The following is a 20,081-nucleotide window of genomic DNA, read 5'->3' on the forward strand; positions in this document are numbered from 1 at the left end:
CAGTGCAGAGCTCCCTTCCCCAGGAATTCCCCTTTTATTCCTGGCTCCATTCCTCCTCCACAGGATCCCCATCGCTGCCTTTAGACATTTCTCCCCTCCAATTCCCACTTATTTTATCAGGCAAATCTCCTCCTGCCTTCCCCCAACAACCACAGTACAGCAAAAGTGACTGTTCCAAATGCATTCCCTGTCTGTAATCTGGGCCTAAGATTGGCTATATTTTAGTTTTGCGGGAGTTAAGTCACAAAACCTTTGGTAACCTTACAGAAAATTTAAATTACTGACAGTAATCAAGGCATTAGCACTTAACAATTAGAAAAGGCATTTGAAAGATGAATTATTCTTTGTGGACAATGACATCACACTGCCATTTTATTAATAGTTGGGTGCCTAAAGATGATGGCTGCAGGGATCATAAACTTAAAATCTTTTGATCTGTCCTAACCATAACTCTGAATTTTAAATCTTCATCTTCCAATTTCTACAAATCATGCCTTCCTTCATGCATTCTTATCAGCAGTTTCACTGACCTATGACCCCTATTCCGAGGGCTCCATCATCTCACAGGCTTTTTCTTACATTCTTTCATCTCCCTTTTTACTAATCTTAACCAAATATTAAATGTACACATCTAATGGGAACAACCCATGAATCTAAAGGATCTGTTCTTAGCACTGCAGCAGAGAGCTCCCTGAATCTTCAGAGATTACTTCTACTTTTTATGGTATTTCATTACATTAAACACCAGAGCCACCAAAATGTCAAGAGGCCTGGATCTGTGAAAGCAATGAATATTAAAATACAGTAGAAAAGTAAATTCTAAATTCAAAACGAAAAAAGAAAAAACCTGTGGCCTAACAAACTGCTACTGCTAGAATTTCTAGCAGGTCAAAGCCAATGCAGTTGTCATATGATGATGAAATGCCTGCATCACCTGAAAATGAAAACAAAAATTTTTTTTAAACAAATAAAATGCATCTTTCGCTCTAATTCTACAGGAATCTAATAAACTTAAGATTTTAATTATTAAGCCTTGTCTATTTTTTTGCCAGAGGGCATGAAGTGGAAAAAGCAGTAGTCAAAAAATAAAACAAAAACTTATTTAACATGGCCTCTCAGTATCTGTGGAGGACTGGTTCCAGGACCCTCCAGGAAACTAAAATCTGAGGAGGCTGGAGTCCCTGATATAAAATGGTGTAGTACTTGCATTTAGGCTGTGCACATCTTCCTATATACTTTAAATCAACTCTAGATGACTTATAATACCTAATACAATGTCAATGCCATTATAAATAGTTGTTATACTGCTTTTTAAATTTGTATTATTTTTTATTTATTTAATATTTTCAATCGGTGGTTGGTTGAATCTGTGGATGAAGAATCCTTGGATACAGAGGGCTGATTGCATTTTCTTTCTTTTAGGTCTCATTCTGATTTCCTTCTATAGTGCAAAAGAGAATGTTCATGTATTCACTGTGAAACAACTAAGCCTATGGCAGAGGATATTTTCCTCTTAACAATAAAATTAGATGTTTTCATTTGCACATCAGTGAAAAATGAAATAGTCACTGACTTAGTAATTAATATTTTTGTTTTGAAACTTGTCAAAGTGTTTATTTTATTAACACAGTATCACATTTAACAGTCTAATAAACCTTTAAATCAATATAAATTAGCTAAATAAGATTGTATGCATCATGCATGAAAACTTTAGATTAAAATAGTTTTCAGCAGAATATTAATAACCTAAATAAACAGAAGCTTAGAAAACCTTCCATTAAAATAAAAATTACTTAGGTCATACATATGACTGTTACAATTATAAAAGATAAAACTGAAACTATTACCTATTACCAATTACTCAAATGACTGACTTGTAAAAAATCAATGAATCACTTTTTCTCACGTATCATATATTTATATTGCCATCTTGTGGAAACCAGTACAAATTTAAAAACTTTACCCACTGCTGTTAGAAAAAGGCAGGAATTCTTTCCAAGCCTTGTTACTATATGCACTATCTGCTCTGCCTTACGGCTCTTCAGAAAGATGGATGTCTCTGCTAAATTACAGTGAGTGTATCAACACTCGCTGCTGTGTACCACAACCAGGATATGGTGCAGACACTGTGGATTAACAACCAAATTAGGCCGGGCGCGGTGGCTCACACCTGTAATCCCAGCACTTTGGGAGGCTGAGGCGGGCGGATCATGAGGTCAGAAGATCGAGACCATCCTGGCTCACACAGTGAAACCCCGTCTCTACTAAAAATACAAAAAATTAGCCAGGTGTGGTGGCAGACGCCTGTAGTCCCAGCTACTCGGGAGGCTGAGGCAGGAGAATGGCGTGAACCCAGAAGGTGGAGCTTGCAGTGAGCCGAGACTGCGCCACTGCACTCCAGCCTGGGCGACAGAGCGAGATTCTGTCTCAAAAAAAAAAAAAAAACACACACACACACAACCAAATAAAAGCTCTCCTTAGACTATAGAGAATTATTCAAAAGCAATTTTTCTCTTTTTTTTAAAAAGATGGGTTTTGCTCTGTCTCCCAGGCTGGAGTGCAGTGGTGCCATCATAGCTTGCTGTGGCCTTGAACTCATGGGTTCATGTAATTCTCCTGCCTCAGTCTCCCAAATAGCTGGGATCACAGGTGTGAGCCATGGCACTTAGTCCAAAGGCAATTATTGAAAGAAGTTTCTATTCATGGTGCAGAACTGGAAAAAGTCTCTGGCTCAAGCAGGGCAAACTACAAGGTCATGGCTCTTCTTAAATCCATGAGAGAGGTGGGGCAGCCAACTAGCCTGCAATCTAAGGAGGGACAGGCTGATGCAGGGAGAGAAAGGACAGTCCTTCCTTACCCAGGGCAGATGCAGCCAGATGCCAGTAAGCATTTAGCTAAAATAGCGAATGAGTTGGTGGGGGCCCAGTGAGGCTGGTGAGAAAGTGTAGGGCCTCTGTGGAGTCAGGGGGTTCACATCTTCTTACTGGCTTTTCTCCAAGGACCTCACCAAATGCCCACATAAAAGACCAGTGAGAATCCTGACAGAGTGACCCTCCTGGTGCAGACCTATGACAGGGTAACAGCAACTGCTATGGGAGGGACTGGCAACCCCACCTGGACCCTTCTCCTCTATGAAACAAAAGCCTCAATGGGAGTGGGGGAAGACAATGAACCCTGTCAACCTTAGGGCATTGGTTAAAGTCAGTGAAGAGAGGGGAAGGGAACAGAAAAAACACTCTAAAGGGTTAGGTGGGGGTGCAGGAGCAGTGGGAAGGCCACACTCCTGAGACTCAGGGACACAAATGTCTGCCTAGACTGAGGCTTAAACAACTATGGAGTCCTTGCTGACTCCCTGCTCCCTCCCAAACAGGCGAAAAGGCACTGAAGGACCAGTGACAGTGGAATACGGCTGGAAGAACTGTGAGAGTGTAAAGACAGACCCTCTCTAAGGTGCAAAACAAAAGAAAGACCTAGAGTTGAAGGTAGAGAAGACACTAAGAATCATCTTCTGCAGATCTGCTCCACCCTACACATGAGGACTGCTAGGAAAACTTGAAGCCTGTGGTACATGGAAGGTAACCATCGCAATAAAAAAATCTCAACCACAGGTCAACTCCAGGCTAGAAAAATGGATTCCACTTCCCACACTAAAGCCGTAGCAGGGGGAAAGTACAAAAAATTCCAGGCAAAAAAAAAATTATTTCCCTTGGTCTCTACCATCATACATAAGGTGTCCAATTTTCAACAAACAAGAGATACATGGAAGGCAAGGAAAAAACAACATACTTCCAAGAGACAAAGAATCAACAGAACCAGCTAATTATGACACAGATGTTGGAACTATCTCATAGGGAATTTAAAAGGACTATAATTAGTATGTTCAAGACACTAATGGACAAGGTGGATGCCACACAAGGTCGGATTGGTGATTTCGGCAGAGAGCTGGAACTGGAAGAATGAACCCAGGGCAATTGCTAGAAATGAGGAACATTGTAACAGAGACAAAGAATGCCTTCAAAAAGTTCAACTGTAGATGACACAAAACCAAGTGAGGAATCCATGAACTTGAAGACAGTTCAACAGAAATTATCCAAACAAAATCACAGAAAGGAAAAAAAGGTGTCAAAAAAACCAGAACAGAATATCCAAGAGCTGTGGAACAACATCAAACAGTCTAACATAGGTATAACGGGCTACAGAGGAGGAAAGAGAATGGAACAGAAGAAAGAAAAATGCTGAAGCCAGGGGTAAAAGCCATCCCGACACACCCAAGCCTATCACAGTCAAACTGCTGGGGGGTGGGACGCCTACAGGCAAGGAAGATGCATTTCTAACAGATGAACAAAAGCAGGAAACACAGCTGGCTTCTGGTCAGAAAACACGCAGGCCAGAGACAATGGAGTGACATCTTTAAAGTACTGAATGAAAAGGACTGTTAACCCAGAATTCTATACTCTGCTCAAAGATCTTCCAAGACTGAAAAAGGAATAAAAACTCTCTCAATTGAAAAGATAGAATTCATTGCTAGCACACCTACGAATGCTAAATGCTAAAAGTTTTTCAGGCAGAAGGAGTATGATGCTAGACAGAAACCTATACAAAAAGGTTAAGAGTACTGAAATGGAATAAATGAAGGTAAATAAAATTTCCTGTTCCCTTTCATTGCTCTTAAAGATAACTGTGTAAGGTAAAAACTAGTAGCTGTGTGTTATGTGTTTATAACATACGTACAAGTAAAACATATAATAACAGTACAAAAGACGGGAGGAAGGAATTGGGAGTCTACTGTTAGAAAGTCTTTACAGTACGTGTAACGCAGTATCATATTACTTGAAGGTGGCCTCTCATGAAAGATTAACGATGTGTACTGCAAAATCCTAGGCCAACTGCCAAAATAATTACAAAGTGGCACATCATAAATCAATAGTGAAATAAAATGGAATCACAGAAAATAATTAACAGAAGGCAGAGAAAGAATCATATTAAATGTGAATGGTCTAGAGATACCAATTGTAAGACTGGATTTAAAAAGCAAGACCCTTGGGCCAGGTGCAGTGGCTCATACTTGTAATCCCAGCACTTTGGGAGTCTGGGGAAGGTGGACTGCTTGACCCAGGAGTTTGAGACCAGCCTGGGCAACATGGCAAGACCCCATCTCTACAAAAAATTTAAAAATTAGCTGGGTGTGGTGGGGCACACCCATGGTCCCAGCTATTCTGAGAGGCTGAGGTGGGAGATTGCTTGAGCCCAGGAGGTTGAGGCTGCAGTGAACTATGATCATGCCACTGCACTCCAGCCTGAGTGACAGAGTGAGACCTTGTCTCAAAAAAACTAAACATAAAAATAAGTAAATAAAAAATAAAAAGCAAGACCCAACTATTGCCACCTATAGGAAACCCAATTTTAATATAAAAGACATACACAGAAAAAGACATTAACCCAAAGAACGTTGAGTGGCTATATTATCAAAGAGGGACATCTGTAGTAATAAGGAGGTCAGTTCTCCCAGATACCACAATCCTACGTGTGTGTACCTAACGGAGCTTCAAAAACACATGAAACAAAACTGACAGTGCTGAGAGGAGAAACAGATAAATCCACAAGCGTAGCTGGAGACTTCAACACTCCTCGCTCGGTAAATTGATAGCAGTAGACAGAAATTCAGTGAGAATATAGAAGACCTGAACAATACTATGAACACGCTTAACCTAACTGACATTTACACAATGCTTTACCCCAAACAGCAGGACATGCAGATTTTTCAAGTACACATGGAACATGTGCCAAGATAAACCATATTCTAGGCCATAAAACAAATCCACGCAAACGTGAAAGAAGAGAACACACACAGTTATGGTCTCAGTACATAACAGAATTCAACTAGCAAGCAATATCGAAAGATAGCTAACAAGTCCCAATATTTAGAAACTAAACAGCACACTTCAAATAACAAATGGGTCAAAGGAGAAGTCTCAGGACATCAAATATTATTTTGAAACAAATGAAAACGAAAATATACAAAAATATATGAGATGTAGCAAAAGCAGTACTTTAGAAAAAAATTTTTGGCAGCAAATCTTATATTAAAAAGGAAAAATGTCTCAAATTAGTAATCTAGGCTTCCACCTTAAGAAACTAGAAAATGAGCAAATTAAGTCCAAAACAAGTAGAAGGAAGGAAATGAACGGCAGAAATTGATGACATTTAAAAGAGAGAAATAATGAGGGGAAAAAACAGTTCGATCAAGCCAAAAGTTGGTTCTTTCAAAAGACTGGAAAAAAAAAAATCGAAAACTTCTAGCTAGAATGACCAAGAAAAACAGAAGGATTACCAATAACAGGACTAAAAGAAGGGCTATCATCACAAACCCCCTGAGACATGAAAAGGATAATAAGGGACACTGTGAACCTACACACTTGACAATTTAGATGATGGACCTTCGTTTCTTCAAGAAAAAGACACTGTATCCATGAGAAGAAACTGAACTCACTGCTGAAAAACTTCCAACAAAGTAAACTCCACGTTAAGAAGGTTTTACTGGTAAATTCTACTACATGTTTAATGAAGACACAGTACTAATTCTATACAATCTCTTTCAGAAAACAGAGGAGGGAACATGAACCCACAGACTTTATGAGGCCAGCACTGTTCTGATACCCAAACCAGACAAACCCATTATAAGAAAAGTGAGCTGTAGACCACTATCCCCTATGCACAGACATAAAAATTATCAACAAAATATCAGCAAACTGAATCCAGTAATACATAAAAAGAATACTTCATCACAACACACTGGGATTTATCCCAGGAATGCAAAGTTGGTTTAACATTTGAGGAATCAATGTAGTCCACTAAACAAGGCTAAACAAGGGAAACCATGTGGTCATCTCAATAAATGTAATAAAAGCATTGGACACAAATTCACTATCCATTCATGATAAAAGCACTCTTAGCAAATTCAGAATAGAAGAAAACATCCTCAACTTGATAAAGGCCTCTACAAAGCCCCACAGCTGATATGAGGCTTAATGGTAAAAGACTGAAAACTTTCTCCCTGAGATCCTGAGGAATTGGGGGCAGGGGCAGGTTGACTGCAAAGGGGACAGCAGGAGGGAATTCCTGGAGTGACTGAACTGTTTTCTGTCATAACTGTGGTGGCAGGCACACATCTATATGCATTTGTCAAGCTTTGAAGAAGTATACACCACAAAGAGTCCATTTTACTGTATATAACATAAAAAAATAAACAGACAAAAATGACCTGTACCCTAAGATTATAAATTGGTAAAATATACATAAGATAACTGGTAACAATGGATATATTAGGATAAATGGTTTTCATTTCCTTTTCTGTTTTCCAAATTTTGTAATATGGCCAGATTGCACTTATATTTAAAAACAAGGAAGGCATATCACTTATATTACTTTCCTGATCTAGTATTTACTACTGAAATTTCAAATTAAATCAATAATGCCAAAATAACAAACTCTGGCAAAAGAATGTTAAGCGTAACAAGATGACCCGGGGCCATTAGAACATTTCTGCGGAGGTGTGCGCTCTTCTCTCCTGCTTCTGTGTTCCGTCCTCTACTCTGCAGCACACTTGGCCCTGGGCATCAAACTCCAGTCCAGATTCTCCATTAATGACAACATTCAGAAGCATCACTAGAAACACAGATCTTCATTCCAGGGTTATTCATCTCCCTCAAGGAAAACATTAACAACAGAGTATTTGACCTTAGGCAGCAAGATTTCTTTCTTTCTGTAATTTCAACACATAGAAGGCTTCGTGGAGAGGGTTCTTACCTAGTTTAACAAGTCAAGAAGGAATGCCACTTAAAATTCTGAACTATCCACATAGAAGACAAGACAGAACACAACCTATTTTTTCTTTCTTTTTTTTTTTTTTTTTTTTTGAGACGGAGTCTCACTCTGTTACCTAGGCTGCAGTGCAGTGGTGTGATCTCAGCTCGCTGCAACCTCCACCTCCTAGGTTCAAGCGATTCTCGTGCCTCAGCCTTCCCTGTAGCTAGGATTAACAGGCGCCTGCCACCATACCGGTTAGTTTTTGTATTTTTGGTAGAGATGGGGTTTCACCATGTTGGCCAGGCTGGTCTCGAACTCCTGAACTCAAGTGATCTGCCTGCCTCGGCCTCCCAGTGCTGGGATTACAGGTTTTAGCCAACGCACCTGGCCCCTAGTTTTTCTTTATAATGTTAGTAGAGAAAATTTTTATAGGTAGGGTGCTGGGAAAGAAATTCCTACAAATAACCACTTAATTTACCTTGTTTTCCTTTTAGTTGAAGATAGCAGTTTAATGGACTGAAGGAGAAGAAATGACAACCGAGACTCAAATATACTGAGGAGTTTCATCACTTCTTCTCGATTGAGACTAGGAGAAGCATCAGCAGCTGCAGCGGCGTCACTACTCTTAGGCTAAAGACAACAAAAAGTTACTTTACTTGAGCTACCCAACAACTGTAGTTTCATACCATATCAAGTGATGGAAGTGCAGTTTCATTCATCCAATAGATTTTTAACCCTAAACAAAACAAACAAAAAGCACACCTATGATCATTTTGATAGACTAAAACACATAATTAAAATGTCTCGGCCCAAATAGGCACTTTTGTAGAAGAAATTAATCCTGACTTTCCAACATTAGACACAACGCGGAAATGTACAGTACCACACAGGATTTGACCGAGCAGGGCTAGGAGAGCAATAGGTGGGTGCACCATGGGGGCTTCAGGAAGCTTTTAGCAACAGCAGAAGGTAATATGAATGCCGGAATGCCCAGAAAACGAGAAATTCCTTCCTGAGGAGCCTGCTTAGGCCCATTCACCATTCAGCTGCTCCCAGGCAGTCTAGTGGAAATTAGAAAAGAGGGCACAGGCCTTTTCTTTTAAGACATAAAACAAAACAAATTCCCACCAACAGCAACAAAAAAACTTAAGAGACTTTATAATTTGCTGACTATGGTCTTGTTGAGATATATTCTTAAAAAATATTTTAAAATACTTGCAAATTGAAGAAAGGAGATGAATAATTCTACCAGGCAAATATAACAAATTACTGTTAAAATGTTTTAGTGCATAGGTACATGTGTGTATATATACACACACACAAAACATACACATACACACACACATATAATATGCCCACTACATACATTCACCATGTAGCTTAAGACACACAAAAACCAAAGACAGTCATTTTCTCCATTTACCTGGCCAAATTCTTCTACAAGCTCCTTCTGGATAAGCTGGAATGCGTGCTCGGTTCTCACCATTATATCAAGAGCCCCAGATAGTGTTTTCAACTTTCCAACATTGCTATTCTGACCTAAAGTGTTAAATACAAAATGTTCATTTCTTTAATATAAATCTAGAAACCCATCTAATGTTAATGTATTAATGAAAATTCAGACTTTCAAAATGCTATAAAGGAAGCTAATGAGAATCTTAAATCTTCTAAATCCAACTTCTGTCTAATAATATTACCTTAACAAAAATACTAAGTCTGGACAAAGCAATAAATAATCATTGTTTCCCTGCCTCACCATTTGGTTTTGTCAAGACAGGCTACTTTTTTAGAACAGGAGCCTTAGGAAAAGGGACCAGCGCAAAAGAGTCTCGGGCTCGAGGCCCACCTCACAATTTACCGGTTGTGTGGTCAAGTCACATAAGCACTTAGTATCAGTTGTCCTATCTGTAAAATAGTTTATTACATCTCTGTTCAAAGGCAGGAAGTCAGACCAGATGAACAAGGTTTTGTTTTATTCTAGAGCCTTCTAAATAGAATTTTTCTACAGCTATCAGGTACTACAATACACCTTTGCTCCTGTTCTCCTAGAACTCCATTGTGGGCGGTGGTGTGCAGTAGAGGATTAATCTTGTACAAACAGAGGTTTAGTCTTTGTCCTTGGCTCCCAGAAGGTAATCACTAAGTCCTTGAAATGTTCTGCCTGGTAAGAATGCCTTTGTTTACCTGGGGGGCCTTGGGTCACAATGGATAGCCTAACAATGGGATTTCCTGTGGGGACTTTGGGCCCCCGGGTAACAGCTGGACCTCTGGAGGCACTGGAGACAAAGATCAGCCACATGGCAGTCAACCATGTCTATGTGACCAAGTTCCAGTGGAAACTCTGGACACCAAGGCTTGGGTGAGCTTCCCCAGTTGTACATGTATTGATTTATACACTTGGTGAGAACTGTCATGCATCACTGCCGGGGTGAGTTAGCACTATCTGTAACTCCAGTGGCAGAGGAACTGGGAGCTCCGCACTTAGAACTCTTTAGGACTCTGCCTCCCGAGCCTCTTCCCTTGGCTAATTTTAATGTACATCCTTTCAATGTGAGAAATTGTAGCTGTAAGCAGAACACCTTTCAGTGAGTTCTGTGAGTCCTTTAGCAAATTCTCAAACCTGAGGGTGGTCTTGGAGACTGCGGACAAACTTGCAGTTAGTGTGAGAAGTGAAAGTGGTCTTGGGGACTCCCCAACTCTGCAGGTGGGGAGAGAATAACTGTTGCCTTCTTCCTTTAAAGCATAATTCCACACTTTTTAAACAATCTATTATCTTTAAAATCAATGGATAAATGTGATTTCAGCATAGATTTAGCATCTGGAAGACAAGCTATTGCTTATGTATGAAAGTGTTGTTGGGACAAGGACCAGACAATATAGACATTAGGAAGGGAGATCTGAATCATATGTACCAGGAAAAAAAAAAAACTGGATAAAATAAGATAGAATAAAAGGTGTCACAACCTAGAGCATTTATTAACATGGCTTACAAAACCCACAAACCTGGCTAACAAAACTCTCTAAAATATTTACATTATTTTCTAAAGTACTCATAGTAGTAAAACATTTAAAGGAGGGAATTAAACACACTTATCATCTTAGCAAATTTGTTCCAGGATCTTCCAGCACTTTGGGAGGCTCAGGCAGGAGTATCACTTGAGCTCAGGAGTTTGAGACCAGCCTGGGCTTATAACATAATGAGACCCTGTCTCTACAAAAAATTTTTCAAAAATCAGCGCCTGTGGTCTCAGCTACTCAGGAGGCTGAGGATCACTAGAGCCCAGATGGTCAAGGTTGCAGTGAGCCATGACCATGCCACTGCACCCCAGCCTGGGCGACAGAGGAAGACTCTGTCTCAAAAAACAAAACAAAACAAAACCCCAACAACAACAAAAAAGATGCTTGATCATTCTAAGGAATTCAAACTTGACAGAATATTCAAAGGTGCAAGTGAAAATTGAAGATCACTCTCCCCAAAGCTTCCCCACATAAAGAGCTACTGTTAATTCTGCTGACTGTCCCACACATCTAGCCATGCATTATATGCCAGCAAAAAATTAATTTCAGTATAAACCATTTTTAGAAACTGTTTTAGATAGGTAATACTAATACATTCCCCAAATTTACAAGGTCCAAATGGGTATGCGGCGAAACCCCTCCTCCTGGCTTTCCAGGTTTCCTCCCCAAAGGGAACAATGTTACCAGTTTCTTATGCATCCTTCCGGGGCTACTGTATACCTATGTAAACTAAGTCATACAGATTTAAAGTATTAACTTTATTTTACAGCAGACTGCAAATCTAAATGAACTGCTGCACTTCAAATAATTGTTTCTTCTTTCTTTACCACACAGGAGATATTTCTTAAAAGACTCCTCTGCAGGAGAGAACAGGTGAGCAAGAGGGAGAGGGGGAGAACTTAGAAAAAATTATTAAGTGGTTGAAGTATCTGCTTACTCCATGCCATGGACAATAACATAAGAAAGCATTCTCACTTTCACCCTTCTCTATCTCCCGACTTATCTTTACCTCGGTCAGGCTCTATAGAAGTGTCTGTTCTGGAACCACAATCCAAGGGTCAGTTCTATGTTTAAAGGGTTCAATAAGGCCCACGACTCCTTTACTGTTGCCTCTTCATTCCCAAATTTTTCATGCCGATTTAAATCTTTGTTTTTTTTTTTTTTTGAGACACAGTCTAGCTCTGTCGCCCAGGCTGAAGTGCAGTGGCACGATCTTGGCTCACTGCAACCTCCGCCTCCTGGGTTCAAGTGATTCTCCCACCTCAACCTCCTCAGTAGCTGGGACTACAGGCCTGCACCACCACAAACGGCCAATTTTTGTATTTTTAGTAGAGACAGGGTTTCACTATGTTGGCCAGGTTGGTCTTGAACTCCTGACCTCAGGTGATCTGCCCGCCTCAGCCTCAAAAATTGCTGATATTACAGGCATGAGCCACCGTGCCTGGCTGATTGAAATCTTTAACTGTCTAAATTTATTTGTCAATTTTTTTTCCAAATTAGGGGTCATGGGCCATATCTCAATATTTCTAGTCACTGAACATAATCTAATACATTTCTCTAAGTTTTAAAAAGCACTTCAAAAAGTGTAGAGATTTCTCCTCCTCCCTACCCAAAGTCATTAACTATGGGGCAAATTAAAAAGAAAACAGTATTATTTAGATTCACAGGCTTGCCTTACTCTAAGACAATCCAGCACTAAGCCAATGCATACATATCTGAGAAATGAAAAGTAAGACTTACTGGTCATCTGAAATTCAGCAAATGCTACTCTCTCTAGCTGTACTCTAAGCAGTTCGCAGGGAGCATCTTTCAGCAGCTGAAACAGCTTTGCGGCCTTGCTGTAATGAAGATCTGCCAGCACTCGGTGTTGTTTCCTAAGGTGTTCATCACCAACCTAGAACCAAACCAAAACAAGCAACACATCCTTCACGGTAACTACTTCAGGCTTCACTAAGTGCTTCTTAGTTATTTTTTCCCCCACCGTGGGTCTTACTAGGTCTTACTAGTTTTAGCTTTTATATTTAGGTCTTTAATCTATTTCCTTTTTTTTTTTTTTTTTTTTTGAGACAGGGTCTCGCTCTGTCGCCCAGGCTGGAGATGCAGTGGTGCAATCTTGGCTCACTGCAACCTCCACCTCCTGAACTCAAGCAATTCTCCTGCCTCAGCCTCCCGAATTGCTCGGATTGCAGGCACCCACCACTACTGCTTGGCTAATTTTTGTATTTTTTCGTAGAGATGGGGTTTTGCCATGTTGGCCAGGCTGGTCTCAAATTCCTGACCTCAAATGATCCGCCCGCCTCGGCCTCCCAAAGTGCTGGGATTACGGGCATGAACTGGAAAAGATTTCTTTCCACTTCGCCTTAGGAAGTCCTCAACCAAAATTCAGGTTTGCCCAGATGGCCTAATATCCTGAGGGCAAAAGCAAGCTTGAGGGTGCCAAGACAATTCAGCAGAGGAGTAGTCTTTTCAGCAAATGGTGCTGGAACAACTAGGTATCTATATGCAAAAGAATGGGGAGGCCTGGGAGGAGGTTGCAGTGGGCTCGGATGGTGCCACTGCACTCCAGTCTGGGCAACAGAGCAAGACCCTGTCTCCAAAAAAAAAAAAAAAACACTTCTCCAGTTTAAGCTGTATCTCAAAAGATGATACTTTTCAGGATAAGGGCAACCCAGAAGTAAACTCATGCCAAAGGGACTGTAAGGTAAGTAGTCTTACCTTACAGGGGGGAAGAATCAACAAAACAAACAAAAAACATCACCGAGAAAGTACAGGCCCAAGAATCGCAGCAGAAGCCAAGCAATCTCTCGGAAGGAAGCGTCTTTATCCTCAGCCTCAGATTATTCTCAGAAATACAGGCATTTGGGCACCAGGATTCATGTACAATACTGTTGGTACTAGATTATTTCTAATAGCATCAAACTGGAATAACCCAAAAATTCAATAATCACAGACTAGATAAACAAACTACGATATAGTCATTTAAGGACTACTGAGCTGAGAAAATGAACAGCTATATGTGCCAACACAGATGTATCTCAAAAACATGATGTTGAGTGACAGGCAGTAAGCCACAGAACACCAACAGCGGATTCGTTTTCCCATGCTCAACATGGAGCACAATGTAGACATATTGTTTAAATGGCACAGCACAAAAAAGGCACAGACACAGCAGAAAATTTAGGACAGCAGTTCACCTGAGTGGACGTCAAGGAAGACACACCAGGGAGGGGCACACGTGGGCCCTCTGGAGGATTCTTCCATTCCTCAACCTCCAGACAAGGGACACAGGGGTTTCCTTTTATTCTGTAAACTGTACGTATGTTCCACATGTATTTTTTCTTTTTTGAGACGGAGTTTCGCTCTTGTTGCCCAAGCTGGAGTGCAATGGTGCGATCTTGGCTTACCGCAACCTCTGCCTCTTGGGTTCAAGCGATTCTCCTGTCTCAGCCTCCTGAGTAGCTGGGATTACAGGCATGCGCCACCACCCCTGGCTAATTTTGTATTTTTAGTAGCGACGGGGTTTCTCCACGTTGGTCAGGCTGGTCTCGAACTCCCGATCTCAGGTGATCCGCCTGCCTCAGCCTCCCAAAGTGCTGGGATTATAGGCGTGAGCCACTGTGCCCAGCCTGTATTTTCATATATATGCTCTATTTTACAATAAAAGATGGGAGACTAGTACTGTAAAACTGGCACTGAACCATTACTAATAAAGCCTACCTACATTTAAAAAAACCTAAGTAATACACCCAGGCAAACAGGTAAGTTCACAAACTAAGACCCAATCAAGTAGAGTAGAAAAAAATATATGGCATAGGTGAGAGGGAAAAACAGCTATACTACAAGTTTTTCTAAAGTAGCTAATTAACATAGATTGCATTTAAAATATATATGACCACGTTAAAAAAACAAAAACAAAAACAAAAGCACCCAGAACACTTTTAAACTGATGTGGCACTGTACTTAACTTGGACTGACAATACCTGATTCCTCAGACAGCTGTGGTACATGGAGGCCAGCCTGTGATGGATGGTTGCAGCTCGATACTGACAAAGGGGCTGTCGAGCAGACACTGAATCCACATCGCAGTATTTCAGGGACTTCATCATGGCCTCACTGACTTCTTTTTCAATCTGTTTATTTTTTTGAGGGGGGAGAAAAATAAGCTCGTAATCTGACTGTAGGAGTTTTTAAAACGTTTAAATACTGCTTATTAAGGAAAAGACAACACATGCTAAATATTTGTTAAACAAGGGAATGAGATTGAGAACTTATTTTATAATCCAGCAAATATTATCACCTGCTCCTGAGCTTTTCTAGATAACGGAGCATAATCTTGCTGTAGAGTTGCCATAGTAAAGTAAGTGGTGGACAATTCCCAGTTCACTGAATCCCAAACAGCTGCGTGTATGTCTCGTGTTCCCAATGACCTTAGTGCTTTCAAATAGTAATCAATAGCCTGCAAAGGAGAAAACAGTGTACATTTCTGACTCAGCTTAAACATATACCAATACTGCATTAAAATAAAACACACTTCACAACTACCCAGATGTTATTTAATTTTGGGATAATTTATAAAGGGACAATATTATGAAGAAACGAAAAAACTAAGTCAATGAAAATATTTCAGTGAAGAAAGTTATTCTGAGTAGACTGAAGGCCACTCTGTGTTCCCATCTCAAGGCTACAAGAAGCCAGTCCATGCTGCTGACTAGGCTGAGGATGAGGAGGCACTTGTTTCCTTTGTTTTTTCTTTCTAAATGAAAATTACAGTTTATACAACTAGTAAATTAGATTAAAAACTTGCCAAATTTTACTGTAAAAAGAAGTATCTCCTCCTACCTTGTTACCCCAATCCTCAAATACATGGCCATTATATTGAAACCAAAAACAAAACCACACTTAACCACTCAGCAATAATTTCTACACTTCTGGTATTTATTTATTCACTCTTTTCTGTGTATATATAAATTTAAAAAAGAAAATCAAAAAAGGTCACTCATTTAAAAATTTATTATGCCACCAACGTTCTTCACTAACGTCATTTAAATGGCTTCAATTACTCCATTATATGAGTGCTCATATCCTTGTACCCTCTCCAACAGTGGGTGTGATCATTTGTCATAAAATTTGGCAATCTAATAAATAAAACTCAATTTTGAGGCCAGGAGTTTGAGACCAGCCTGGCCAACATGGTGAAACCTCACCTCCACTAAAAATATTATATTGCCAAAATGAGATAGGCGTGTTGGCACACGCCTGTAGTCTCAGCTACTCAGGAGGCTAAAGCATGAGGATCACTTGAATCCACGAGGCAGAGGTTGCAGTGAGCCGAGATTGTGCCACTGCACTCCAGCCTGGGCAATGGAGTGAGACTCTGCCTCAAAAAAGATAAATAAATAAATACAAACAAATGGAAGAACATTCCATGCTCATGGGTTGGAAGAATCAATATCGTGAAAATGGCCATACTGCCCAAGGTAATTTATAGATTCAATGCCATCCCCATCAAGCTACCAATGACTTTCTTCACAGAATTGGAAAAAACTACTTTAAAGTTCATATGGAACCAAAAAAGAGCCCGCATCGCCAAGTCAATCCTAGCCAAAAGAACAAAGCTGGAGGCATCATGCTACCTGACTTCAAACTATACTACAAGGCTACAGTAACCAAAACAGCATGGTACTGGTGCCACAACAGAGACATAGATCAATGGAACAGAACAGAGCCCTCAGAAATGATGCCGCATATCTACAACTATCTGATCTTTGACAAACCTGACAAAAACAAGAAATGGGGAAAGGATTCCCTATTTAATAAATGGTGCTGGGAAAACTGGCTAGCCATATGTAGAAAGCTGAAACTGGATCCCTTCCTTACACCTTATACAAAAATTAATTCAAGATGGATTAGAGACTTAAATGTTAGACCTAAAACCATTAAAATCCTACAAGAAAACCTAGGCAATACCATTCAGGACATAGGCGTAGGCAAGGACTTCATGTCTAAAACACCAAAAGCAATGGCAACAAAAGCCAAAATTGACAAATGGGATCTAATTAAACTAAAGAGCTTCTGCACAGCAAAAGAAACTACCATCAGAGTCAACAGGCAACCTACAGAATGGGAGAAAATTTTTGCAACCTACTCATCTGACAAACGGCTAATATCCAGAATCTACAATGAACTCAAACAAATTTACAAGAAAAAAACAAACAACCCCATCAAAAAGTGGGTGAAGGACATGAACAGACACTTCTCAAAAGAAGACATTTATGCAGCCAAAAAACACATGAAGAAATGCTCATCATCACTGGCCATCAGAGAAATGCAAATCAAAACCACAGTGAGATACCATCTCACACCAGTTAGAACGGCCATCATTAAAAAATCAGGAAACGACAGGTGCTGGAGAGGATGTGGAGAAATAGGAACACTTTTACACTGTTGGTGGGACTGTAAACTAGTTCAACCATTGTGGAAGTCAGTGTGGCGATTCCTCAGGGATCTAGAACTAGAAATACCATCTGACCCAGCCATCCCATTACTGGGTATATACCCAAAGGACTATAAATCATGCTGCTATAAAGACACATGCACACGTATGTTTATTGCGGCACTATTCACAATAGCAAAGAGTTGGAACCAACCCAAATGTCCAACAACAATAGACTGGATTAAGAAAATGTGGCACATATACCCCATGGAATACTATGCAGCCATAAAAAATGATGAGTTCATGTCCTTTGCAGGGACATGGATGAAACTGGAAAACATCATTCTCAGTAAACTATCGCAAGGACAAAAAACCAAACACCGCGTGTTCTCACTCATAGGTGGGAATTGAACAATGAGAACTCATGGACACAGGAAGGGGAACATCACACTCCAGGGACTGTTGTGGGGTTGGGGGAGGGGGGAGGGACAGCATTAGGAGATATACCTAATGCTAAATGACGAGTTAATGGGTGCAGGAAATCAAAATGGCACATGGATACATATGTAACAAACCTGCACATTGTGCACATGTACCCTAAAACCTAAAGTATAATAATAAAAATAAAAATTAAAAAAAATAAAAAAATAAAATAAAAATAAATTTTGAAAATTTTCTTTTATGCATACTAGCCATTTACTTTTTAAAAAAATGTGTACATTTTCTGTTCAAGGTTATTTGCTCTTTTTTTCTCTTTGGGTGGTTTATTTTCAATGATTCTTATATTTATATAGCAAGAGTGTACTAACCCCTCATCTGTTGTAAGTATTTTCCCTAGATTATGATTTGCTTTCAATTTCACTTTCTGTTGCGCATTTTTAGATCTCTATTTTTTACACATTTGTGCATTTTTAGAACATTATTTTTACACATTTGAGTTTATTCAACTTTAACCCAGGATTTCTGCTTACTGTGCCATGCTGGGAAAGTCCTTCCATAACCTATCATATAAGCCTCTACCTATATTTTCTTCTAATACTTTTACAGTTTCACTTTCTCCATGTCAATCTTTAATCTATTTGACATTCATGCTCGTTGTACAAACAATTTGCAGAATCATCTTTTCCCTTCCAATTCTACATGACATCTTCAATACTCAATTCTTACTAGTCTTAGGCCAGGTTCCAAGGGTTTTCATGATCTGTCTAGTCTTGTGCCATTAGCAGAGTTTAATTATTTTTAGTTTTGTAGTATTTTAGTGAAACAATGGCAAAATGTAAATAAATGACAGGTATGAATGGGTGAGGCCCAACATGTAAGCGAATGTGTTACCTTATTATAATATAAGCCTTCTTCTGGTGAAAATTCACGTTTAAATTCATCACCTGCACCACAGTGCGCCTGTGCACAAATTCGCATGAGTCTTCCCGTGTTACATAATAAAAGGGCGGCATTTGTGGCATCCTCAATTGACTCAAAGTTGTGAATTCCCTTTTCAAAACAAGAAAAGCTTTTTTTCCACAACTGTTGCTCGGCAGCAGACACAGATTTGCTCACTTTACAGAGAAAGAAAGAAAACAACTGTGTAAGCAGACATCAGTGTAAACTCTAGCACTGTCTCTTGATAAGAGGAGAATGGCAGTGACAGGAGTGTGGTGGCGAGCCAGTCACCTGCAGTCAACCACGGCCCATTGCTCTCACCATGCCTGTTACATGAAGGTAAATGTGTCCCTCAGAGTTCATATGTTGAAGCCCTAACCCCTAGTTCCTTAGAATGTGACTGTATTTAGGACAGGTCCTTTAAAGACGTAATTAAGATTAAATGAGATTGTATGAGCGGGGTCCTAATCCAGTATGACTTGTGTCCTTTTAAAAAGAGGGAGGGACTCCAGGGGTATGCACAGAGAGAAGGCCCTGTGTGGACACAGCGACAAGGCGATTATCTGCAAGCCAAGGGAGAAGCATGAGAGGAATCCAACCCTGCTGCCACCTTGATCTTGAACTTCCAGTCTCCAGATCTATGAGACAATAAATTTCTCGTTTATGTCACCTCGTCTATGATATTTCATTACAGCAGCCCCAGCTGACTAATATAGCTTGATGAAGTCTCTCACCATCCTGCTCCGCCTTACCCAGGATGGGAACCATCCCTTTGTCCGGCACATTCACGCTGTACGCACGGCCTGCCCATTAGTCACTTAGTAGCTGTCTGGGTTATGAGATGACTGTTACAATATCGCTGTGCTTTTGTACAAGTAACCCTTATTTTGACTTAATAATGCCCCAAAGCACAAGAACAATGATGCTGCCATACTGTTGTAAATGCTGTTAATCTCTTACTGTGCCTAATTTGTAAATTAAACTTCATCACAGGTATGTATGTATAGGAAAAAGCACAGAAAAACTCTTCAGTTTCAGGCATCCACTGGGGATCTGGGAACGCACCCTCCAGGGATAAGTGGGGACTACTGTACAACACTTAAGTATAACCCTCTTCACTATTAACCAAATGACATTAAAATAAGCAAAGAAAAACATCTGAGCAAAATGCCATTTTGTGAAGATCCAAAAGCATGTTCCCCATGGAGTTTGAAGAGATTACAACCTGTGTTGTATCCAATTTCCCTAGCTTCCTGACTACCACTTCCCAGGCTTCCTCACTGACTGCCCCCTCTAGATGCACCTTAAATGCACAGGTTCTCCCACTAGCAATGAACTCTTTTGGGGCAACATTTGTATCCCTAAGTGCCAAGCATTATTCACAGATCAACAGGCACACAGGCTGGGTGCAATGGCTCATGCCTGTAATCCTAGAACTTTGGGA

The 20,081-nt window shown here is 40.1% G+C and overlaps 1 protein-coding gene and 1 long non-coding RNA gene across 3 annotated transcripts in view; one reads left to right on the forward strand and one right to left on the reverse strand.

Moving 5' to 3' along the window:
* The window catches only part of EDRF1 (erythroid differentiation regulatory factor 1), a 47,048-nt gene that overhangs the window by 1,958 nt on the left and 25,009 nt on the right, over positions 1 to 20,081 (reverse strand). For both annotated transcript variants that reach the window (XM_030805633.1, XM_030805640.1), the window contains 6 exons: positions 18,590 to 18,813; positions 15,122 to 15,280; positions 14,805 to 14,954; positions 12,565 to 12,718; positions 9,230 to 9,345; positions 8,285 to 8,436 (listed from right to left, as the gene is read on the reverse strand). In XM_030805633.1, the coding sequence (XP_030661493.1) occupies positions 8,285 to 8,436; positions 9,230 to 9,345; positions 12,565 to 12,718; positions 14,805 to 14,954; positions 15,122 to 15,280; positions 18,590 to 18,813 (955 nt within the window). The remainder of the gene's footprint in view (positions 1 to 8,284; positions 8,437 to 9,229; positions 9,346 to 12,564; positions 12,719 to 14,804; positions 14,955 to 15,121; positions 15,281 to 18,589; positions 18,814 to 20,081) is intronic.
* Positions 9,842 to 19,794, forward strand: LOC115833029. Its single transcript, XR_004028457.1, has 5 exons — positions 9,842 to 10,165; positions 11,659 to 11,697; positions 12,602 to 12,755; positions 18,822 to 18,976; positions 19,670 to 19,794. It is a non-coding gene; the product is annotated as an uncharacterized LOC115833029 (long non-coding RNA).

This window comes from Nomascus leucogenys, chromosome 3 (genome assembly GCF_006542625.1).
Source record: "Nomascus leucogenys isolate Asia chromosome 3, Asia_NLE_v1, whole genome shotgun sequence".
Lineage (NCBI taxonomy): Eukaryota > Metazoa > Chordata > Mammalia > Primates > Hylobatidae > Nomascus > Nomascus leucogenys.